We start from the raw sequence: 25210 nt of genomic DNA, 5'->3' as shown, positions 1-25210 counted from the left end.
TTCTTTTATACCAGCTGTGTGTGTGTCGTCATCTCTGCGTAGAATGGAAACATCCAATCATCTGACGCCTCGAGTGGAAAACGTCACAAGCTCATAACGCCGTCGTCCTATAGGGGGCGCATGACGTTTGCACTCAAATTTGTAGGTCTCAAATTAAGTTACATTTTTAAAAATAATATTTCAGTTATTCTCGCCACACTTTTTTTTCTTCTTTGGAATAACTGTAATATTCTTCATAAGAGGAAATCCTTGTTTCTTGGAAACTGGTTCAGTAATGGAGTAATGTTGTAGTGAACCAGATGTTTGACAATGATGGTAATTTATTTAACTTTTATTTTATTTAAAGATAACAATTTCCTGTATCTAGGAAAGAATTTAATCTAGTTTTAAATGTCATCTCTTTGGATTTCGTTGCCTTGTACCTGTAGGCTACTTGTGTAATGACAATAAAGTTGAATCTAATCTAATCTAATCTTTGGAAATGAACCTAAAATTCTCGGGACAGGAGCATGTGTCCAAATTTGAATCTTAACCGTTCTATTTCATCAGATACGATCTGTAAACAGGGCTTTAAGTGTAAAATACCGAACTTGTCCTTTAAGCCGTTTGTTTTGGGAGTGTCCTTTTTCTGGAATAATGTTAATGCCTTGATTGTCCAAAAAGTGTTCTGTGATTTTTTTCCCTTATCTTAAAGACACATTATTTTGGGGGTTTATATTAATGACAAGAATCTAAACAAAGTCGTTTTTTTTTATTTTTATTAACCTCCTTTTATTTATTGGCAAGTTTTATATCCATAAATGTAAATAAGAGTAAACCCCGCTTTGACATCTTCAAACAAGAATTGAAGCTGTACTTAAATACAATTTCAGCGTCTGTAAATAAGAAAGCTATAAAACATCTAGAATTTGTATCATGTTTAAAATTCTTTCATAAAATGCTTTTCTTTTTTTGTAAATCATTTTCAATAGATAAATCAGGCTTCTTTATATAATTTTTCTTGGTAACTATTGAACTATAATTTGTTTATTGTCTGAAAGTTTGTCTGTTTTTTATATCTTTCGTTTGTTCAAATTTGCAATAAAAAAATCAGTAAGCCTACAAAAACAAATTAAATATTTTTGAATTTCCACATTTTTAAATATATTTCAAATTGTTTAAGTGTCAAATGTCCTAATTTTTAATGCTACTCGTTTCTATTATTATTATTATTATTATTATTATTTCTACTACTACTGTTATTATTTCATTATGTCATGTTTTTTGTTTTTTGTTATTCATTATGAAATTATATAGGCTACAGATTTTGTTTGTGAGGGAGACCTGATTTCACGACACAGTATCCATGTTGTGCTGCAAACATACAAGGGTATTTAATATACAAAGGTATAATGTTTAAATTTACTATTAGAACAAAACAAATATTAGTGATATACAAATGGAAATTGACGTCTTCAACCATCTAATACGATTACATTTAATTTAATTATGCAGTAACCACAAACGACTGTCCACCCTGAGCAGCGTAGAAAAGAAAAAAACAGAAAAATGTAACGGGTATCACGTGACAACGCATGCGCAGTGGGTCTAAATAACCTTTGTTCGATTTCGGGCTGCACGATATCTATTCAATGATCAAATAAAGTTTCTCAATGTTTTTTGTTTTTTTTAAGTTTTAATATTATTCAGACAACTGATGAAATATTGAAGCCATACCTATCTATACCGCCAAAATAATTCTGATAAAGTCCACGTGCACGACACATTCGAACTGACTGGACGGACGCGCGCGGAGGGCAAAGTTCACACGGAGGCAAGATGGCGGCTTCCTGTGACAGGTAATTGTATTGCTCTGGCAGGGTAATAGGATTATGTGTAAATAAAATCAAAGACGCAGCTATTTGAAATGCTCCTTTTACTTTTCGAGTGATTTGAATATTTAAATCGCTTTACAGTCTTTGTGAGTTATTTCTCACTATGTCTAAAATCTTTCCTTACAAAAGACTAACGTTACTGTTGTGGTACCATGGTACAGTGATGAATCGTCGTTTTATCTACAGTAAAGGGTTTGTCTGATTTTGATATATTTTAAAAGCGTTTGCACCAGTGTCCGCACAGGTTACTGTTTTTTATCCTTTGTGAACTCATGGTATTGTCTTTCAGTTTGTTGCTGATTCTGCTGTTGTGTCTGAGCGCTCAGGCTGTGGATCGCAGCAACTTTAAAACATGCGACCAGAGCTCCTTCTGCAAGTGAGTATGATGAGTCCACTGAATATAAGATGAATATGCGGGATGAATTTGCATGAAACCGAGGATTTCTGAAAAGATTTGTGCGGTGTGCTCATGTGATGCGTGTTACTTTTCTAAGCGCTGTTCAGGATGGACCAATCACAGTGGTTTGTCTGTGACGAAAAAATCATCTAGGACCTTTTCATTTGCTGTTATATTTGTTGCCAATCTTTGAAATTAATACACGTGGATAGTCGAACTTTTTAGTTTGCACATCTCAATTTTAATAGAAAAACAACGTCACACAATAGAAGATTTCACTCACTGAGCCAGCATGCGCCCCCTGTAGGAAGACTAATTAATGAAACTGAACATCATTGCTTCCACACAATTATGAATTTTGATACAAAGGAGTTCTATAATATCTGGTGTAAGCTATCCTTTATTCTTTAGGGGTTCAAAAGTATGGAAGCTTGTTTCCGCCACAGATTAAAACATTTTAAAAGATAATTGCGACTTTTTGTCTCACAATTGCGAGTTTACATCTCGTAATTCTGAATTTATTTCTCAGAATTACGTGATATACGTTGCAATTGCGCGTTTTAAAGTCAGAATTGCGAGATATAAACTCACAATTGCGTGTTATAAAGTAATAAACTCGCAATTGCGAGAAATAAACTCGCTATTCTGACTTTCTTGCAATTGTGAGTTTATATCTCACATTTCTGACTTTAAAACGCGCAAGTGCGAGTTTATATTTTGCAATTCTAACATCTTTTCTCAGAATTGTGAGATGTAAACTCGCAATTGCGAGTTATAAAGTAATAAACTCACAATTGCGAGAAATAAACTCGCTATTCTGACTTTCTTGCAATTGTGAGTTTATATCTCACAATTCTGACTTTAAAACGCGCAAGTGCGAGTTTATATTTTGCAATCAGAGCATGTGAGCGGAGTGGAGCGGGAGCGAGCGGGGAGCGCGAGCGGGCGGATCTTGGACAGAGCGCAGAGCGGCAATTTCAAAAGGACGGAGCGTCGCACTATTTCCCGCTCCAATTCCGCTCCGCTCACGCCACGCATCAGTCAAAAAATGCGCCATGAAGAACAAAAAACATATAGGCATAGCCTAAGTCGCACTGGACTATAAGTCGCATTTATTTAGAAATTTGTTTCACACAAAAAAAACTAAAACAATGTTACAGATGGGACAGTTCTCCGTTACGGACGTGAGCGCTCTGACAGCGGCACTAAAAGACTGCTTTAAAACTTTCACTGAGACCTCAAACAGAAAGCACAAAGCCTGTCTTTAAATTTAATTTCGTTTTGTATTAATTGTATCTTAATTTTGATCAGTGTTTCATCAACCAATTTTCTGGATTTAATAAATAAGTAAATATATTAGAAAATAGATAATCACGACACGAAGGCGCTGGCGGGTGAACCTGGAGTTTGTCTCATAAATGAACCGAAACTCAGCGTATAGCCTACTTGCCTGACAGACCTGAGACATATATATAAAGCCTGAAATGTCTACTTTTAAACAGAACAATTCAAAACGAAAGAAAACAGACTGCTCTCTTGAATCCGTATGAAATGTGCATTTCTCTCTGGGGCGTTCAATACTGCGAAGATCGCGAGTCAGCATCTTTCCAGCCACAGACATAAAAAAAATGGTTTATTAGTAAACAATTAAAATGTCTCCTGCTATATTTTACATATACATAATCATTAATTTTGCCGGTTCGTTGTGACAGCTTTTAGGTGCGTTATTGGCAGCGCCACCCTTATGTTACATGAACGCATCAGCACCGAAAACATGGAGATTTTTTTTCTTTTGGGGGCATTTTGTTTGTGTTCAGACTTTCAGTTGTCTTTAGGCGCGATGTTAGAGGACGCTGCTAATAAAGTTGCTAGTATGGCCTACACATATTGGATTCACGTTTATTATTATAGGCTATTTAAAAAAAATACCCCATTTTTTATGCCGCCCGTGCGTATCATTTTATTTTGTTGTATTTATCCGCCACACCTTGGCCGGTCCGTGAAAATATTGTCTGATATTAAACCGGTCCGTGACGCAAAAAAGGTTGGGGACCGCTACAAGTGATATACATGTAGATTTTTTTCCTTTTTTGGAGCGAGTGGGGGGCGATTTGAGTGGAGCGTGAAGCAAACTGCGTTGAGCGCTGAGCGAAAATGAGCGGAGCGGCCTGATGTAGCTTTGAGCGGGGGAGCGGAGGGGTGAACAGTTCCGTGAGCGATGAGCGGATATTCTCACCGCTCCACTCCGCTCATATGCTCTGTTTGCAATTCTAACATCTTTTCTCAGAATTGTGAGATGTAAACTCGCAATTGCGAGTTATAAAATCCAATTCTAAGGAAAAAAAGACAGACTTTTTTCCTCAGAATTGCAAGTTTATATCTCACAATTCTGACTTTATAACTTGCCATTTCGACTTTTTATCAGAGATGTAAACTCGCAATTGTGAGAAAAAAGTCAGAATTGTGGGCTTGCCCGAATCGGCCTGGAGGTGGTGCTACAGCGATCAAAAGTATGAAATCGCTCATAACTCCTAAACCATTTGTCGCAGGACGAACAAAACGCATGTCTCGGATTTGATCTTTTTTTGAAAAACCACAAACTAAACCAGTGCAGAAAGATTCTCTGGAGTCTGAATGTCAATAGTTATAGGAAAAGGTCTCAATTACCGAAAGGTTTGAAGTGGGCGGGGCTACTTTTACTTAAACGGCTATTACTCTTGAACGTAATGAGAGAATTTCACCCAGCTTGGTACACCTATGTTGGGCTCTATCTGTGGTCACATGGAAAAGGATGCTGCGACTAGCCTCTTGCTGGTGCTATAAAAAATACAAATATGGCTATAGCTACGCTACAGTCGGTCCAAGCGACTTAAAACTCGCATACAGTGTCTTTGCCAGTGGTGCCATGATTGGCTCAGAGGATATTCGCCTATCTCGAAAAAACGGCCAATGAAGTTAGCTATGGAAATCGTTTTTTTTGTTTTGCATAGAAATTTGATTTACATAGAACTTCATGAAATTACAGATGGGTCTGTCTGCGGACTGCAAGAGAGGGGAGTAACAGGAAGTGGGCGTAACTTGAAGTTGTCCAAATCACACAGAACCACACGATATGTCAAACTCAAAATGAGATGATGTCGGCAAGATGCCAGCTCGTATAGAGACATTTAGTAATGTCGTAAGTTTAACATTGAAACCACATTATTAGATTACCCTTTGACTTTATGAATACACATAAATGACAGCTTGGCAATATATTAAAGGTTTTTATTAAATATTATTTCAAAAAAAAATTCAGCACATGTAGTCAGAGTTACAGAAAAATAATAATAATTCAGCAAATAAGGAAATTGTTTTATTTATTTTAATCATGTTTGTTAAAAGTATGTTGAATGATGTTAGTTCATTTGTGCAACCATGTATTTGCTATAATGATGAAAATATTAGAAAAATTTTAAATAGCGAGCGTACTTTAAAAAAAAAAATTTGTATACTGGAAGCGGGCGTGACTGGAAGCGGGCGTGACTTGAAGCGGGCGTGACTTGAGGCGGGCGTGACTTGAAATGACGTAATTTGAAGGGGTGTATCTTGAAGTCTTGCAGGATGCAGACAGATTCTATACATGAATATCAGTCACGTGACCTCTTACGTCATCCGCTCTTTTTCCAGTTGACTGCCGCCATCTTGAGTACCTACCGAGTACTGTCTATGGTACTGACAAACCTATTATCTCAAGTCTTGTTAGAAAACAAACAAAAAAATAACTATTCTTGAAACATTATTTGAATTCTTTCAAAAAAATCATTGTATGGAATAGAATAGCTCCTGCAGCAGGTGCATTAGCACAACAGGTAGCATAAAGCTACATGACACAATTTAATTGATTAATATTACACTTTTACTTTTAACTCACTTTAAAACACCATCGAGGATTTGTATCATATTCCGGTCGCGGTTTAAAATGGTTTCAAGTAAAAAAAAAAAATTGAAATATGTTATATTTAACATTTTATATGAAGCTATGGCCTATCCTTACCTAGCATGCATACTGTAAACATTCTTTATTCATATGAAAATACCCCAATCGCACGAAAATCACACACAAATCACATATACTTCAAACCGTGCATTTATTAGCTTCTTGTTTCAGGTGAAGAGATGTTACTTTAGCTTTGTTATCACGGATGTCAGAATGAAGTCATGCAGGACCGCAGGCAGAACAGAAGCGTGATTTTTTTTTTTTTTTTTTTTTTTTTCAAACTACTTCTGCGGAAATCCCGCCCTGCAGCTGATTCTAAAGTTTTCATTGGTCATATCAATCACTGTACTGATTGCCTACACCAAACACTGATTACCATTGGACTAATAGCCCTGGCGGATACTGTATTGCATGTATTTGAACACAAATAAACCGGAGAAGACGTGAATGAATGCTTTTTGAGTGATGATTTCTATTCAAAATAACGAACGTTACAGATTTATGTTATGTTACGTTTAAGTTATATTTATGTTACCGTGTTGTGAAAGCATAGCTAGCTAGTTCCTTTGCAACTGACATATCGATCTTGCCGAATAAGGTACTCAAGATGGCGGCAGACAAGTTTTAGAAGTGAGTGACGTCAGTGAGGAGACGTTGGTGACATCATCTGATATTCATGTATTGGGAAATTAGGTGAGCACATGCGACATGATTCTAAAGAAGCTTTTAAATTTCAAACTTTTATGAAGACCAGGACATCAGGACATTGTTAAAAATCTTTAAAAATCATATATTTCCTTGGTAAATTTCCTGTATTGGCTGTAAATTATCTTTTCCATCTCTGATCTAGATGGTTACAGGCTTGTTAAATATACGCATGTGCTAAAAGGCCTTAAAGCGCTTGAACCCTGTTAATTGCTGCTTGCAGCTTTATTTTCAATGGTAGTTGCTTGTTGCTTGGCGCATGACTCCCATGAAAGAGCATAATATACAGCAGTCGATGCGGAGTCAGTCCCCTGAGGAAACAATGACATCTCTAATTGATTCTTGCATGAAAATATTACTGCCAAAGCCTTTTCATCAGATACAATGTTTTGCCTTATCCACATTCAAAACGAGGCGGAGATGTCACATGTCTGATGTTTTCTCTGTGTGTGTGTTTGTAGGCGTCAGAGGGAACTGAAGCCTGGCCAGTCTCCGTACAGAGCTCTGCTGGACACGCTGGAGCTGAGCGACTCCAGAATCACCCTGCAGCTCATCAATGACAACAACAAGGTCATGAAATATACCAAAGCAGAGTTGTTAACCGAGAACTTCATCTCAAAGTTGGTTGTTTGGGTTAAAGGGTAACTCGCCAAAATGCAACCTAGGGTCTTTTTGTTAATCTACCAGAGGCGAACTTTTGTGTAAAAGCATAATTAGGATGGAAACGGCACTTTTAAGTTTGACCAGAGGTGTAAAATACTTGAGTAATTTTACTTGATTACTGTACTTAAGTATTATTTTTGGGGATTTTTACTTTACTTGAGTACAATTAAAAATCAATACTTTTACTTTTACTTAATTACATTTTTTAAGAAAAAAAAGTACTTTTTACTCCTTACAATTTTATTTATAGTCAAAAAGTACCAAACCAATTGAATTGCGCTCATGCCCAGTTTAATTTAAATGTCATTTATTCTGCCAATGAGATTCGTTTTCACATTCCATGAAATTGGTCAGACATGTTCATTGGTCTTTTGGAAGTGACTTCATGTCGCATCTTTAGAGAGCGTAAGTCCCTCCCCTTCCGGTGGACCACCATGGGACCTTATTTCGGAAAAATATTGTATGGTAGTCAATGGCGAGAGACAACAAATATTTTGATCTCGTTTGAATTGTGCCCTGAATTACACATATGATGTTTGTCAATTTAAAAGATACATTTTAAAGTCAAGAAAGTCGCAGTTTGATGTAAAACTGTTGAGGTATAAGACTGTGAAAATACGTAATTACAAAGACTACAAACCCAAAAGGCGCACATGTGACGTCATACCTTTTCTCTCAATGAATGAAGCTAACTTTACTGAAGCTAACGTCTGTCATTTTTTCTATAGTCTTACGTTATAATCGTAACGTTATGCCGTCATGCCTGAGTGTTTTGTACCAGACTGCACACATACGTACATAGTGCAAGACGAGAGATGTAGTTCATTGAGCGATTTTCACATAAAACTAAATGTTACTCTTCTGTTTTATGACAAACTGCGACTTTCTTGACTTTCATAATTATCTTTTAAATTGACAAACATCATACGTGTAATTCAGGGCACAGTTCAGACGGAATAAAAAGATAAGTTGTCTCTCGCCATTGACTACCATACATATTTTTTCCGAAATAAGGTCCCATGAGCCGGAAGCGGAGGGGAGGGACTTAGGCTCTCAATGCACAGCACTTTAACCTGGAAATTAGAGAAATTATAACAGTCAATCAGTGGAAGAAAATGGAGGAAGAACGTGTTTCAGCTGCGAACCCGTGGCCGTACCGTAGGGAATTATTTTCTTTTAGTGGGCAAAAGTATGTTTAGTGGATTGTTTAAAGCATGTTGCATACTGGCATTAGATAGTAGTCTTATAGTTTGATAATTAAATACAATAAAATACAAACAGTTCTAAAGCAGGATAAAACCTTGTATGTGGTTCATTCACTTCATGTTTTTAGAGATTAAAAGCTTAAACAAGAATCTCGAGTTTTCATTTTTGTTTTTACTTTTACTTCTTTAATCCTCAAGTACAATTTTAATGTGGTACTTTTTTACTTTTACTCAATTACGAATCTGGCCAGATACTTTTACTTTTAATTGAGTAAAATTTTCCCTCAGTACTTGTACTTTCACTTGAGTAAAATTTTTGAGTACTTTTTACACCTCTGAGTTTGACCGTATTTTCGTTTTCAGTCTAATTGCCTTTTGAATGGGAGTGTTTGGGGCTCGACTATGATAGCATCAAAAATCGCCATTTTTAAAACACTAAGAAGGCTCGACACAACATGAAACTTTGCTTGAAGTATCACCAGGGGCTCTACACATGCATTGAAAACATTGTTTGTGTACACAGAGTTTACTAAAAAGAAAGATTTTGATCAACTCACAGTAGCGCCGGCATTTTGACAGTCAAAAGTAGTCGATCTCCGAATGCAAAGTAACAGGGAGGAGAGCAAAGATGGAAAGCTCCTAAAGCTTAGTTCCATATAAATTCATGGATAATTTGTTGTTTTGTCGTTAGTGAAAATCAATATTGACCTTGTATTTGAAAAAGGATCCTCATATAAGAAGCAATACTAAAATTCAGAGTCTGTTCATTCACATTCGGAGATCGACTATCTTTGACTGTCAAAATGCCGGCGGACACAGAGACAGTGAGCTGTTCAAAATCTTTCTTTTTAGTAAACTGTGTACCCAAACAGACTCTGTGTTTGCCTCGGATAGATTAACAAAAAGACCTTAGGTTGCATTTTGGCAAGAGAGAGTTACCCTTTAAAGTCTCTATTGACCATTTTTATTTTTTGATAGAAAATTGCAGTGTGTTGTAGATTATTTAGTCATGCATATCATTTCTTTCTTTTTTTTAAATGCGTGTGCCCTCGTAATCTTTAATCAAAGACATCGAAGTCTCCTGTCCCTTGGAGTGACGTGCGAGGGCGGGACAATAATCACTCCAACAGCCTGTCACTCACATGACATCGCAGAAATAGAAAATGACAATGCTCCAATAATTTTATGATGGACAAAATCCTGCCCTACATGTTTTTCCCGTTGGAGAAGCCATTTCACAGACGTTACGATGTGGAAGAAATGATCCAGAAAATGTCATGCCATTTGTAAGATGTAGAACTTAGGCACTTCACGATCCGATTCGATTTAATCTTTTTAAGAATTCCCCTAAATTAAAAGCTACTCTGTGGAGTTTAATTGTGAACAAACAAATTTACATGTTTACATTCATTCTCAAGGTCTTAAAAATATGTGGAAAGCATTTCCTTCCCCAACAATGGGAAATGAATATCATGATAAATATCGATATCGTATGATATGGAAAAAAATATTGTGATATTGCCCTGTGTTGTGCTCCATACTAAGTGTGTGAGAATTGAGACTGTTGTGTTTGCTTGTAGGTTCGCTTGTTGCTTGAGCTGTACAGACTGCAGGGGAACATGACTCGGGTGAAGATTAATGAACTCAAACCACTTAAGCCCCGTTACGAGGTTCCAGATGTGCTCATCTCTGATCCCCTTACTGAACCGTAAGTCGAATCTACTCACGCCATCAGAGCGGCTTTTACTGTGTGTACATTAGTGTTTCTCAATGAGGGCGCTCAGAGGACATCGGGTGTTTAAGTAGTTTACATCGACACACATTTACAAATTTTTTAATACATTTTGAAAGCCTGATTACAAAAACTAAAGTCTCACCATTAAAAGCCACGTCCCAAGCACACAATTATAATGCTGCCCTTAAGGGCTTGTTTTGTAGGATTTTACTAGAAAGGGTTTTAGATTTTTTTTATGTTTAATGTAAAAAATCTTGTATAATATGAACTGCTGTATTGTGGCATTCAGCTACATGCTTTTTAAATTTGATGTAAGGGATTTAATAGTAATAATAATAGGCCTATACACCAAAATATAAGTTATAAATAAAAATAAATAATAATATAGTACCATTTAAAAGTCTGGTGTTGGTAACATTTTTTTAAATGTTTTTGAAAGAAGTCTCTGCTCACCAAAGCTGCATTTATTTGATAAAAAAAAATCCAGTAAAAACAGTAATTGTCAAATATTATTACAATTTAAAAGAACTGTTTTCTATAAAAAATTAATTTATTTTAAAATTAATATCTATTCCTGTGATCAAAGCTGAATTTTCAGCATAATTAAGTCTTCAGTGTCACATGATCCTTGAGAAATCATTCGAATATGCTGATTTGATGCTCAAGAAACATTTATGATTATTATCAATATTTTTGTGGAGACTGATATATTTGATGAATAGAAAGTTCAAAAGAACAGCATTTAAAATTTGAATCTTTTATAAATGTCTTTACAGTCACTTGAATCAATTTAATGCATCCTTGTTTGAATAGAAATATTAATTTCTTTCTTTTTTTATTACCCTAAACTTTTGAATTGTTGTGAAAAATATGAAGCAGCACAACTGTTTTTAATAAGAAATGTTTCTTGAACAGCAAATCAGCATATTAGAAGGATCTATTTCATGGTTTAAACTATATTCAAATAGAAAATAGATGTTCTCGGCCACTGAAAGCTTCTTGCGTTTCCTAGTGTGTTTATTATCTGACTAGAAAAGGATCCATTTTGCATATTATAATTTGGGTCAGTTTTCCCCCATTATATGAATTCTCCTCACGGAGCGGTGTTGTTCTAGTCCGGATTAACAGCTGAATGTCTTGTGTCTGTGTTCAGGCTGTCAGTGGTGTCTCAGGATGAGAATAGTCTGGTGTTGTGTCTGGGTGGGAAAGAGCGGCGGCTCATCGTAAGCGCTCAGCCGTTTCGCCTGGACATTGTTGAGGGTCCTCAAGTGCTCGTGTCACTGAACTCCCGGGGCCTGCTGGCCTTCGAGCACCTACGAGCACGCAAGGACACGTGAGTACAGACACACAAATCGGACAGAAAGGGCGGCTCACTCAGGAAGTTTATTACAGATATTGACTCTTGTTAAAATAGACAATGCTGATCCAATAATACTTCATACTAAAAATATTTCACACTGCTTTCTTGGGCTGTATTTCTGATTAATTATATAATTTTCCCTTTCTTCCCTTTAGATTATATAATCTTCCCTTTTGTATTGATAAGTCCTTACTGTCATAGGTGCACAGTTTTCACTTCAAGACCCGTTCACACCAAGAAATATAACTGTAATGATAACTATATTAGCATCCACACCAACGCACGATATTGTTTCACCTAAATCACCTGAATTACAATCACCTGAATGTTTAAATTGTCAAGATTTAAAACTTTCCCGAGTGGAGTTAACACTGGCCCCATTGGCACTCATGTTTTATAGTTATAGTTGTCTTCCTTGGTGTCAACGGGCATTTAACCTTGACAGAACAATACGGCACAGCAGTAACACAGTTTTAACATGAATTAAATATAAATATGACAAATTAGTATAAGGGCAATCTCAGAAAAACGTAATAATCACTCCATAAATGATAAATGTATTGGTCATATTTCACCCCAAAATCAGGGACAAACTAAGATTTTATTTACACAAAGAAAATAAAGATTTTTTTTTTATCATCGTGACATCATTATCATGACAATTAGGATTTTTAAAGCTAACCATATTGTCCAGACAGGTTTACAGTAATGTTTTTTTTTTTTTTTTGAGAATATGGGGAGAATATTGAGCTTAATTTATCATCCATTAATACCTATTGTAAAATTAAAAGCATTATATTCCTGAGATGCACCAGGGCCCGGTTGCAACACTTTCCTTAATTACGACTTAAGGCTGGAATACAAATGCTAAGATTTGCCACAGTTTGCAGTCTGGACGAATCACAGTGTATGATGGGAGTAGAAGCTCTTTTAGCTTCAAACTATGATTCCATTCAGTCAGAGGATGTTAAAGTGCCCCTATTATATTTTTTCAGAGATTGTCTTTCATGTAGTCTGTAATATCGCTGTTTGTGAATGTAAAAGGTCTGCAAAGTTTCAAAGATCAAAGTTCAGATAAATAGAGTTATTGTCTCCTAAAAGAAAGAAGTGATTTAACAAATTTACATAATGCCAACACATTTGCATAATGCCAGTCTATGCTCTTCATTGGTTGCCCGCAAATGTCTACTCTGACCCTCAAACACTGTATTTGTAGCAGAGACTGGAAGAGTTTGGTTCGCAATGTCAAGAACTGCGCTAAGACTCGCACTGGGATCGATAAAACTGATGCCATCGTTACTATTCGTATCGCTGTGTATCAAGTGTTGAGGAAGATCTGGAGATGAATATTTAGATATGGAAATGGACATTCAGTTTCTGACAGTCGACCAATCACAATAGACTTGGCAGTCTGACCAATCAGAGCAGAGCAGGCTCTCGGAAAGGCGGGGTTTAGAGACCGTTTCAGACACTGTGAGAAAAGTAGTGATGCTCTAATGTATATTATGAGAAAATTAAAGTGCTTTTTTGACCTTTGACGCATATAAACCTATTGTAGGAGACCTCCGAAACACAATTAGGAGCCTTTAAAATAGCATAATAGGGGCACTTTAAACATGTTTGATATTTTGAGCTGATTTTAGAACACTGTCCTGCATCTCCTATCAACGAGGCGTGTGTTTCTGTGTGAGTTTTTGTGTTCAGAATGACTCTGGTAGTGTGTGATCCTGAGTGATTTAGTGTGATGCCCAGTTTTTCTAATGTATGATGTTCATATTTTAAAAGTCATGTGTATTCCAGCCTTTAGTTACAAGGATTTTCTTGATGGATAGGGAAAATTCATTTACTCACCCTCATAGCCATACAGACCCTTATGGCTTATTTCTTATTAAAGAAATAAAAAAAAAAGAAATACAATTTCTTTTTGTAAAATATCTTTCTTTTTTTTTCTTTCATACAATAAAAGTGTCTGACTGACTTTGTATGGACAAAAACTGTTGACACATTGTGTTCTGTGGAAGAAAGAAATCCTTCGGGCCTGGAGCGACACGAGGTTGAGTAAATGTTTTTGGGGTGAACTATACTTGTAAGGGGTTTCCTGCCGCTGGCATGCAATGAAAAGAATATTTCTATAGCCTTTCCTTTGTTCACTGTTTTTAAGATCTGAGGGTTAAGATCTCTCACAGCTTCTCCACACGCTCTGCTTTGATTCTTGCTATTGCTTCTCGTTTCATTTCTGTCTTTCTCTCGCTACACACTAACTCTTGTTGAAGCAGGACTGCAGTTTAGACCAATAGAGCACAACAATGATCGTCCACTTTTTCAGTGACCTTACTTCTGGTTTTCCCATTCATTTTCTTCATGGGAATTTGTAAAGAGTTCAATAAAGTATTGAGCCAAATCAAATTCTGTGATCAACAACCACTGATGTGAATTAAACAGCAATGACAACAAGGTGTGAAATTGCTAAATAGAAGCCGTCATTGATGTATAATTATAAAGTATACAGTATAAAATGCACGGGAACATTTTGAAAATGGCTGCAAAAATATATTCCAACAACCTTGGATCCATGGTAGGTTTGTCTTGAAAGATTTATACATTGTTAACAACTCATTATGGAATTTTTTTAAACCATACTGGTGCAGTCCATACGGTCACTATTTGGGTTGGTATTGTACTGTGGTGTTTTATGATCGTGATCTTATCTAATTTTTTTTCACAGCAAAATTGACATCAGGTTAAAATTTTGTTAAAATCTTTTTAGCTAAAACCTGATCATTTATATGTGTCGGATATTTCATTCAGAAATACGTTTGTAAATGTTTTTACTGAAATTCTCATCACATTCTATTTTCCTTCCCCTCTTTTTCTCAACTTTCCTCTCTTCTGTCACGCTCAGCAGTATCTCTCATAAAATAAGTAGCACAGTTGGTAGCATGTGGGACTCGCTCAAGAGCATTTTCTCTAGGTAACATCCATTTGTCCAGTTCTTGACTGTCAAAAATCGTAGATTTACTTCATAGTTTATTTTACTTCATTAAGCGTATTGTTTGATTAACATTTATCAATGTTTTTTATTTTATTTATTTTTAGGAATGCAACGATATGAAAATTTTGGCCGATACTGATAACCGATAATTCTTTATATTTGAAAGCCGATTACCGATATATTTTGAGAGCCTGATTACAAAAATCTCATCATTAAAAGCCATGTTCCAACCACACAATTATAATGTTCTCATTATATTTTTATATAGCCTATATGACAGACTTGTGTTGCACTGAACTGTATTTTCCTTTTTGAAGCAATTCAAAACCATCATGGTGAACATCTGAAGTGTTTCAGCTGAAGGAAATAATCCATTATTTATCGGCTTTAATATATCGGCCAAATTTTCTTATCGGTCCGATAACAATAACATTTATATATTATCATATATCGGCCGATACCGATATGGTGGCCGATATATCACTCATCCCTATTTATTTATTTTTAATCAACAGTAGTGTAAATATCTGTAGTTCTCCAAATTAATCATGCTTGTACACTTTAATCAAATAGTATGCTATTTGCTTTTGATTTAGTATAAAAAAAAAATTTGTGTTCTAGATTGAAATCGTAATTGTGCTACCTAAAATAGTGTTATCTTTAGTGTACCAGTCATCAATGATTTCCACTGGTTTTGATATAATGGCCATTCATTTTGTAGACCCTTCATCTACAAGCATAAACTGCTGGGTTCAAAATGTACTTTTTGTCACACCTGTCAGTTGTTGGTGGATCATAAAATTTTTACTTTAAAACCAAAAAAAGTTTAAATTTAACATGTCTTTTGCATTTTTTTGCATTTTAAATGTTTTATTTATTTACCAAAGTCAATTTGTATTTGCTTCTGACAAATGTTAATCTCAAATCTTGTATATATGACATGCTTTTTATCATGTTATTTATGTTTCTCACTTAAACCCCACTACATGCATCTCAACAAAAACTTTTCCTCCTTTGTTATAAAAAAGTTTTGTGAAGAAATGAGTTATCAATTTTTCTTTATTAAGATTTAAAGATGCACTATATAATGCCAAAATATAATCTTTAATTAGGCAGTTTCTGTTTACATTGTGCAAATTAGCCAACCCTCTGTTTCACTAGCCTCTTTCACACAGTAATCCCAGTAAATGACCGTAAAATTACCAGAATGACTTTATGCTGTTCACACAAGCAACTGTGTTTCTGGCTTTACAATCAAGATTTTATTCACACTGACACATCAGCACCAAAATACAACTAAATCAGAAATTAGCTTCTCATACTGGTAACTTGCCAAAACCAATTTGGTCCTGTTCACACATGACCTCTTAATGGTAAAGGTACTGGTGATTTACCAGTAAAGACTGTATGTGTGAAAGGGGCTACTCACTCCTCATACCATTGCTCAGATAGTTTATTACAACCATTATTAAATAGTGTTGTCACATTCACAATAAAATTTTTCAGGTTGAACCAGATTATTATTTGAAAAGTCAGGTTGACACTTGCTTTGTTTTCATGCATTTAAAGGGGTAGTTCAACCAAAAATGAATATTCTGTTGTTAATTACTCGCCCTCATGTCGTTCCAAACTCGTAAGACTTTTCTATGAATGTTTATATGTAAGGGTGAGTAATTAATGACATAATTTCCATTTTTGGGTGAACTATCCCTTTCATAGCAATGGCCAGTCAAACAAAAATGGTAAAACAAAAATCAACAAATGCTTGTTTTGTTGTAGAATCACCATATATTTGTGCTTATAAAAATTTTTTAATCTAATTGCAAAGTGATATCAAGTACAGGTACTGCACTGGTCTGATTATCAATGAGTCGTATTGATGCATCTCTTATTCAAGAACTTATTAAAGTCCACCCTCCTTTACAAGATTTACGTTTGTATAGTTGTACTAATAAGTATTCCTATTAAGAGAATCTGTGTCTACTTTCCAGTAAAAGTGAGTCGGAGGAAATGACAGGACAGGAGAGTGTGGAGAAGCAATCCGACGAGGTGTGTGTGTGTTTCAATAACTGAACTGTTTAACATGCAGATTTATTAGACATAGATAATGTAAAGTGTGTTCATTTTTGAGTGTTGAGACCTGCATTAAAGGATTTGTTCACTCCAGAATAAAAATGTCCTGATAATTTTCTCTCCCCCACGTCATCCAAGATGTTCATGTCTTTCTTTCTTTCTTTCTTTCTTTCTTTCTTTCTTTCTTTCTTTCTTTCTTTCTTTCTTTCTTTCTTTCTTTCTTTCTTTCTTTCTTTCTTTCTTTCTTTCTTTCTTTCTTTCTTTCTTTCTTTCTTTCTTTCTTTCTTTCTTTCTTTCTTTCTTTCTTTCTTTCTTTCTTTCTTTCTTTCTTTCTTTCTTTCTTTCTTTCTTTCTTTCTTTCTTTCTTTCTTTCTTTCTTTCTTTCTTTCTTTCTTTCTTTCTTCAGTCGAAAAGAATTAAGGTTTTTGAGGAAAACATTCCAGGATTTTTCTCCTTATAGTGACTTCAATGGAGTCCAACGGGTTGAAGGTCCAAATGTGAGTTTCAGTGCAGCTTCAAAGTCTCGACACGATCCCAGCTTAAGAAGAGTCTTATCTAGACAAACCATTGGCCATTGTCTAGAAGAAAAAATAAAATGTATATACTTGATGATCATTTGTGATTAAAGTGTGTATATATATATATATATATATATATATATATATATATATATATATATCTCTAGATGGTTTGTCTAGATAATACCCTTATTCCTCGGCTGGGATCGTGTCGAGACTTTGAAGCTGCACTGAAACTCACATTTGGACCTTCAAACCGTTGGACTCCATTGAAGTCACTATAAGGAGAAAAATCCTGAAATGTTTTCCTCTAAAACCTTATTTTCTTTTCGACTGAAGAAAGACATGAACATCTTGGATGACGTGGGGGTAAATTATCAGAATTTTTATTCTGGAGTGAACAAATCCTTAAAGAGACTCCTTATATTAGTGTTAAAATATAAACCTAGCTGTTTTAATTTTAACTGTTGTTTTTTATTCATTTAGGATGAACAGATCAAAGAAGAAGAGGATAAACCGGGCATGTGGGAGGAAACGTTTAAATCTCATAGTGATTCAAAGCCCAATGGTACATTGAAATCTGGTCAAATCTTTCCCATTTTATTCTATAACATGATCAGTAGAATATCGGTGAGAGAAACTCAGTCAAGTTTGTTTGTTTAAACTTAATTTTTTTTATCTCCATTTGAATTCAGGTCCATCATCTATTAGTTTAGATTTTTCTCTGCCTGGTGTGGAACACGTCTATGGCATTCCCGAACACGCCGACACGCTCAAGCTGAAAAACACAGAGTGAGTTATGATATGCAGGACACACAAGCAGCTCAACCAGCAAAGGAGGGGTTTTAATGTGGATTCATACATGGGTTGAATTTTCTTGCTGGTCCAGGGTGATTATTACTGGTTTTGCTCATAGCCATGCAGTTCACCAGCTAAATCTAGCTGTTCAGGCTGACTGATAAATGAAGTTATGCTGGTTAAGCTTGTAAAGAAACCTGATGTGAACAATACAAATCTAGTTGAGCAAACTTTGAGATTCAGACAAATCCAGCCTGGTCGTTTAATTCACTTCTCATGAGAGAGTCGGCACAATTCCCTTCTCTGCTGAAAATAATGGTATCGTCATGAAAAATGTCATCACTGCGTCCAAAATTGTGTTCTGTCCGTGTGAATATGTTTGAATATGAATTCACTTTGCGACCGTTTAAACAGTATGTGCTATATAGTATGAATATGGGGAGTATGAATGAAATTCAGAAGTACTACATCCACCATGTTGTTACGGTCACGTGACCTACCAGCGTCGTGTATATTCATAAATCCTCTCCTATGGCATCATGGGATAGTAAAGTGTCAATCGAATGCGCACTTCAGAATCTCACCGGAAGTTGTAGGTCATCCGAGGATTTTCCGTCTACTGTTTTTTTTAATACTATATACTAGGAAATTATTCGATTTGGATGCAATGCATGGATTTTTGAAATTGCAATGGATTTTTTTTTTTTTTTTTATGCAAGTGAATCAACTGAATTTATTAATTTATATAACTAATTTCCAAGGCAGGACAGCAGACACTGCTGATGCCATGAAGCTTTGAGAAAGCAGCTAAAATATAATATCTGACTATATTAATGCAAGTGAATCAACTGAATTTATTAATTTATACAGATTCTCAAATAGTTTAAAAGATATTTTAAAAGACTTTAAGTCTCCCTGTAGTCATTTTATCCCTTAAAACTCACCTTTGATCGCCAAAATGACATATTTAAACGTCTTTAGGTTTGCCTAAGCATATTAAAAACACCACATAGACAAATAAACAACATTTAATTTAAAACTAAATATATTAATTTAAGTGGAATATTGTCAAACTATAATTGCTTATGTCTAAAGCATTACCGATATAATGTATATAATTCACATAAAACTATATGATCAATAATAAGCAGCAAAATCTGGATAATCTATGCTTGCTTTTATTGTGAACTAATTTATTTTGGAGCAAGAGAGATACAAGGTAAGTGACTTATGTCAGCTAATTGGTCCAGTTTTGGCTTGCCCCGAATAAAACCTGCTTTGGAGTCGGTTAGCGTTGTAGTGTAAGATACCGCAGTGATTAACACCGCTAACAACCAATCCATCTTCTTAAACCCGACTTTGCTCAAACTAAACTCAAGCTAACATCCTTCAAGAAATGGGCCACAGCAAACCAGCATAACATATTCTGACCAACCATACTTATACTTCATTTAGAAACAAGACCAACTAGCCTGAATATTGAACATCGTTAAATGAAGAACCATTTGAAACATTGTGACAACATTCATTTCAGCACTAAACCAGTGACTATAGTGTTTCATTGGCCCATTGTTGTGGTGTTTTTCTTTTCTTAGTGGGTCAGACCCGTATCGGCTGTACAACTTGGATGTTTTTCAGTATGAGCTACACAACCCAATGGCCCTTTACGGGGCAGTTCCCGTCCTCATATCTCATAACACTGAGCGCACCATGGGCATCTTCTGGCTCAATGCAGCAGAGACATGGGTGGACATCAGCTCAAATACTGCAGGAAAGGTGAGTGTGACAAACTGAACCTTGTCAACCAAAAGCATTCGCAAATGGCAAATAAAGAACCGTAATGTTCAAATTAGGGAAGCACAATATATCGGAGAGCGTTGCATATTTTCTGATTTTAACATTAGTTTGGTGTTAAAAGCAGATTTTCTGTGTCAGTGCATTTCGTAGTTCAAATGTTTTAGCACCGTTCCCTTAAATGTGTGTCCATTTTTCAGACACTGTTTGGAAAAATGCTGGACTTCGTACAAGTTTCTAGTGAAGCTCCTCAGACGGATGTACGCTGGATATCTGAGAGCGGTATCATCGATGTCTTTATCATGTTGGGACCGAAACCTACTGATGTCTTCACTCAGTACGCCTCACTGACAGGTACAAAAACACACGCTGAAAGGAAGCACCACCGCACATTTCACTTCATACTGAGTCGGCGCTAAACATGAAAATATCATATGTCATGCTATTTTTGTCATTGTTTACGCACCCTAATATATTTTTCATAAATATGAAATTTTGAGGAGATTTCCGCATAGTTTAGCTCTCAAATCTCAAATCAAATTTAGGAGAATAAAAAAATAGGGATTCTCCAAAATGAAAATTCAGTTCACTAAAATTACATATTCAAACAGAATTTATCATGAATATTGATAAATGTGTATATATATTTGTCTTGGATTGTGCTGTCATCATGTATAATTTAAAGAAGAAGAAAAAAAGAGAGAAACCGCCGGTAAAAAAATAAACCCCAAAAAAGGGGTAAATGTAGTAATAAAATGTTTGCTTATTTACTTATTAATGAGAAGTTATTAATCAGATATAATATGGGTTTTAGATCAAATTAAGTTTCCCTTTTTTTATTTTTTTATTAAATTTCACAGGATTTGAACAGATTCAGGAATGCAAAAATCATATGCAGATTTTGAATGCATTGAGTCGTATAATGTCCTTTATTCGTTGTTTTTAAGGCATTTTGAATGCTTTTCATTCCTCCTAAACGTAACATTCTCTTCCTTAGGGACTCAGTCATTTCCTCCTCTCTCAACGCTGGCATACCATCAGTGCCGCTGGAACTATAATGATCAGGAGGATGTAAAGGCTGTTGATCAGGGCTTTGATGAGCACGACATCCCGTATGACTTTATTTGGCTGGACATTGAGCACGCAGATGGAAAGCGCTACTTCACCTGGGACCCCAGCAAGTTCCCCCAACCTAAAGACATGCTGCAGGGCTTGATGGACAAAAAACGCAAGGTGTGACAAATTATGCCCTGTGTAATATAGCTAAAATAAAAACTGGGCAAGAGTTTGGAATAAATCAATATTTTTTTAATTTATTTTTTTAAGGAAGGCTCTTCTGCAAAATTATTATTTTTATTTATTTATTTTTATTTGAAAAGTTGCAAGACATGGGAAAAAAATGCACTTTATTTGATCATTACGTTTTCCAAAGTGTACTAAAATCATCCTGATATTTAATGTTGCTTATTTTGAATTATATTGGCAGCAAAATCATAGTGTATATATTAGGGCTGCACATGAATCATTCTAGATTGATTGGGGTGATTTTGCAGTGCATCTGCATTGAAAATTAATAAACAAATTACAAGCATAGATAATTAATTTGTACCTTTGTTCTATTTTATTAAGTAGTGTTTTGTTTTGCAAGTAAATCTAACTGTATTCGGGTACAAATGGACACATCGTGATATCGATGCTAAAAACGATACATCGTGCATCCTTAGTATATATACATATATTATTACCCAGCTCAAACTGCCGTTGTTGCCCTTGCTTTAACAAAAGTCATGTGACATTTTGTCTCCTCAGCTGGTGGCCATCGTAGATCCTCACATTAGGGTGGACAGTGGCTACAAGATTCACAATGAGATTCGCTCGAAGAGCTTTTACGTCAAGAACAAAGATGGAGGAGACTATGAAGGCTGGTGCTGGCCAGGTGTGTAGCTACTTGTCCAGCTGTCTGTTAAAATCAAGCTCTTCAGAATGCTGAAACACACTTTTTTTTTTCTCTGCTGAAGGGAATTCTGGCTATCCTGACTTCACGAACCCTGAGATGAGAGCCTGGTGGGCCAGCATGTTTGCCTATGACCAGTATGAGGTAAAGAGTTTCTGAACAGCGGATACCCCTGACTGTTTATTAGATTCTCTCTTACTATTAAAGTCCCCCTCTGGTGTGAAAATCAAGTTTTTAATGTTGTTTATATGTCTATGTGGTGTTTTTAATTTGCTTTGAGACAAACCATGTGCAAATTCATAAGTCAACAGCATTGCTGAGTATTTTCTCCTTAAAACTGCAGTGAACCAAAGACATTTTAAAACACTGTTCACTGGTGTTTCTGACGTCACAAACTACCTTGTAACCAATCAGGTCAATGAGTGGATCTGAGTTGGTGTGAGTGAGTGGAGGCGGGGCTCATTTGCATATTCATAGAACCAAGTATACTAAATGGGGCAAGAATGTAGAGTTACATTCAAGCTATTTCAAGGGGAAAAGAAACATTTAAATATGTAATTTCGCTGATCAGAGATGAGTTTAAACTTTAAAGGTATAAAATTGTCTACAGGGGGACTTTAAAATGTTGATATTGATAACTTAAGGTCATTTTAGTATTGTGAGTTTGTTAAATCCCAATTGCCTTTCTCCAGGGATCCATGGAGAACCAGTACATCTGGAATGACATGAACGAGCCGTCGGTGTTTAATGGGCCTGAGGTGACCATGCACAAAGATGCTCTTCATGGTGTCTGGGAGCACAGAGATGTTCACAACCTTTATGGCCTCTATGTGGTGAGAGACCAGTGTTCTTTCATTTATTCCTCCATTTTTCTATAGGCACATAAAGGCCCTGATATACTCACTGTAAAGTTCTATTTTATTCTTCGCTTGCGGGTAAAAAGTTAGAAATACTTTTGTGGAGGTACTCTGTTAGCAAACATCCCGATGCCTCCCACACTGTTGAGAGCATTAATTAGATGAATATGTAAATATGTGCTGCGCGCGCTTTCCTCTCAATAACAAAATAAGCACACAGCAAAAATAACAGCGGTGAGAAAACCACAGTTAAGAAAGCATCTGATCATAGTGATGTGGATGTTTGCATCAGCTCTCCAGTCACGTCACGTAGCATTTATTTATATTGCACAATAGATTTGCTTAAAGTCAAGCAGCTTTACAGTATTAAACATGTAAACATGTCGGTATCGCTTTCAATTAAAATTACAACTTCAGTTTTTACTATAAAGCAAGTTTCCAGTGTGACCTCGACTGACTGAACAGAAGAAATTAACAATGAAGAATTGCATATCAAAGAAGGTGGAGCCTCAGAGCCACACCTACCTATTACATCATCGCCACTAAGTCCAATGGTTCTTTTGCAGAAAGTTCGCTTTGGCAAGCTGTCTTAAACTCCTGAAACAAACTTCATTTTGGACTGATTTTGTCACTGTTCGTTCTTCTATTTTGGGGCCTTTTCCCAAAAAAAACATTTACAACATTATTGCCTGGTTGAGTTTCACACAAACTTGTCCAGGACCCATTTAAACCTGGAATTAAAATACATTTTGATTCACTTTTTGCTAATTGGAGGTTTTCATTAGATTCTCTAAAATTGATTAAAGATTCACCCACCTAGGAAAAAAAAAAAGGGTACAGATTAAGGTACTGGTTTGATGAGAATATCATAATATGAAATACTGTTTGATTCAAAAAAGCCATAAAATCTGCAAAGATGTGTACAACAGGCATAAGATGGTGTTTTATTCTTGCGTTTTGAAATGTTCACTACCAGGCTCATGTTAAAAGTGCATTAGAATGTTTTGCAAACTTGCTGAGGTTAGATATTTTGTCACATGACATCTTGCCCTGCTATCAGTGTAACGGGTTGCTCTGACCTGATGTTTCTTTGAGAAAAGGCCCTCCCTATAGTTTTTCACATGCAAAAAGCTGTTTCACTGAGAAGTCAAGTCAACCATAACTTCTGTTAACAAAACATGAAATCAATAAACAAGGTTAAAACAAGTGTAAGAGATGATCTTAATGATATAAAGAAATTCTTAGTTGGTCTCGGACTTTCAGACTTTACTCGGACTCGACAAAGGTGGAGTTAAATCCAACACTTATATAAAATAATTGGTCTCCTAAGAAATCATAATATAAAACCTTAAAAGGAGACATTCCCTGTATTGAAAGACGTCATGGTGTAAGATGACAACCCGTGACATTCTACTCGATATGAATCTGCAGCGGTCAGATGGTACAAGTCGGAGCTTGTAGTAACAAGTTGTGATTAACAGTTCTAGGAGGACGTGAACACACCCGAAAGGCATGTGTGATAGAGTGAAGGAAAATGAAGAGCACAAAAAAGACAGTTGTTGTGTTGAAAAGTGGTTCTTTCTTTCTCTCTTAACAATATATCTGTATTCTCAGCAAAAGGCGACTGCAGACGGCCTGATCCAGCGCTCGGGAGGAGTGGAGAGACCTTTCGTTCTGACCCGAGCATTTTTTGCAGGATCTCAGCGTTACGGTGAGAGACGCCTTCACTTCGGACGCGATCCTCACGTGTTCGTAACGAAGTGTTTGGTGATGACTTCCTCTTCCTCTGTGACTCAGGTGCGGTGTGGACAGGAGATAACGCAGCTGAATGGGGTCATCTGAAGATCTCCATCCCTATGTGCTTGAGTCTGGGCTTAGTGGGCATCTCTTTCTGTGGAGGTGAGCAGTTACTCTAGTGACCTTCTGTCTACACTGATGCAAATGAGAAGTGACCAACAGTGCTGGCCGCCAAAAGTTAACTTGTTAATATCTCTCGTTAATTATCTGTTTCTCTGCCATTGACAGAATTTTCCGGCAATCCATGTTTTCACTGTTATGTGCTATTACGCATCTTCTGAAAGAGTACAGAGTTTCTGGATCCAAAAAAACAAGTGAAGATGAAGCAGAAATATTCATACAAAAAATATTCTGGGGGCCATGAAAATTTTGTGAACATGGTTAAAAATGCTGACAAATAAAAAAGAACCGGCGGGGAAAGAGTTGAATGCTTAACGTAAAAAAAAATATTGCTCAGCATAAAATTTCTTACATTTTTCACTCAAATTGTTTTGCAGTACAAATGCAAA

The 25210-nt window shown here is 35.9% G+C and overlaps 1 protein-coding gene across 4 annotated transcripts in view; it reads left to right on the top strand.

The window, feature by feature from the left end:
- The first annotated feature begins 1683 nt into the window (after positions 1-1683).
- The window catches only part of ganaba (glucosidase II alpha subunit a), a 33294-nt gene continuing 9767 nt past the window's right edge, over positions 1684-25210 (top strand). The window contains exons 1-17 of one of the 4 annotated variants that reach the window (XM_082170930.1): positions 1684-1838; positions 2164-2250; positions 7417-7525; positions 10404-10531; positions 11712-11891; positions 14824-14889; positions 16902-16959; positions 17988-18069; positions 18197-18293; positions 19895-20075; positions 20294-20447; positions 21091-21326; positions 21903-22029; positions 22112-22191; positions 22740-22880; positions 24519-24615; positions 24702-24803. In XM_082170930.1, the coding sequence (XP_082027056.1) occupies positions 1819-1838; positions 2164-2250; positions 7417-7525; positions 10404-10531; positions 11712-11891; positions 14824-14889; positions 16902-16959; positions 17988-18069; positions 18197-18293; positions 19895-20075; positions 20294-20447; positions 21091-21326; positions 21903-22029; positions 22112-22191; positions 22740-22880; positions 24519-24615; positions 24702-24803 (1945 nt within the window). In that variant the 5' untranslated portion in view covers positions 1684-1818. Of the gene's footprint in view, positions 1839-1868; positions 2067-2163; positions 2251-7416; positions 7526-10403; positions 10532-11711; positions 11892-14823; positions 14890-16901; positions 16960-17987; positions 18070-18196; positions 18294-19894; positions 20076-20293; positions 20448-21090; positions 21327-21902; positions 22030-22111; positions 22192-22739; positions 22881-24518; positions 24616-24701; positions 24804-25210 lie in introns of those variants that run through there. The other 3 variants (XM_082170928.1, XM_082170931.1, XM_082170929.1) reach the window with 3 other exon arrangements.

Source organism: Leuciscus leuciscus (genome assembly GCF_965113295.1).
Source record: "Leuciscus leuciscus genome assembly, chromosome: 5".
NCBI lineage: Eukaryota > Metazoa > Chordata > Actinopteri > Cypriniformes > Leuciscidae > Leuciscus > Leuciscus leuciscus.
This window is presented reverse-complemented; position numbering and strand designations above follow the sequence as displayed.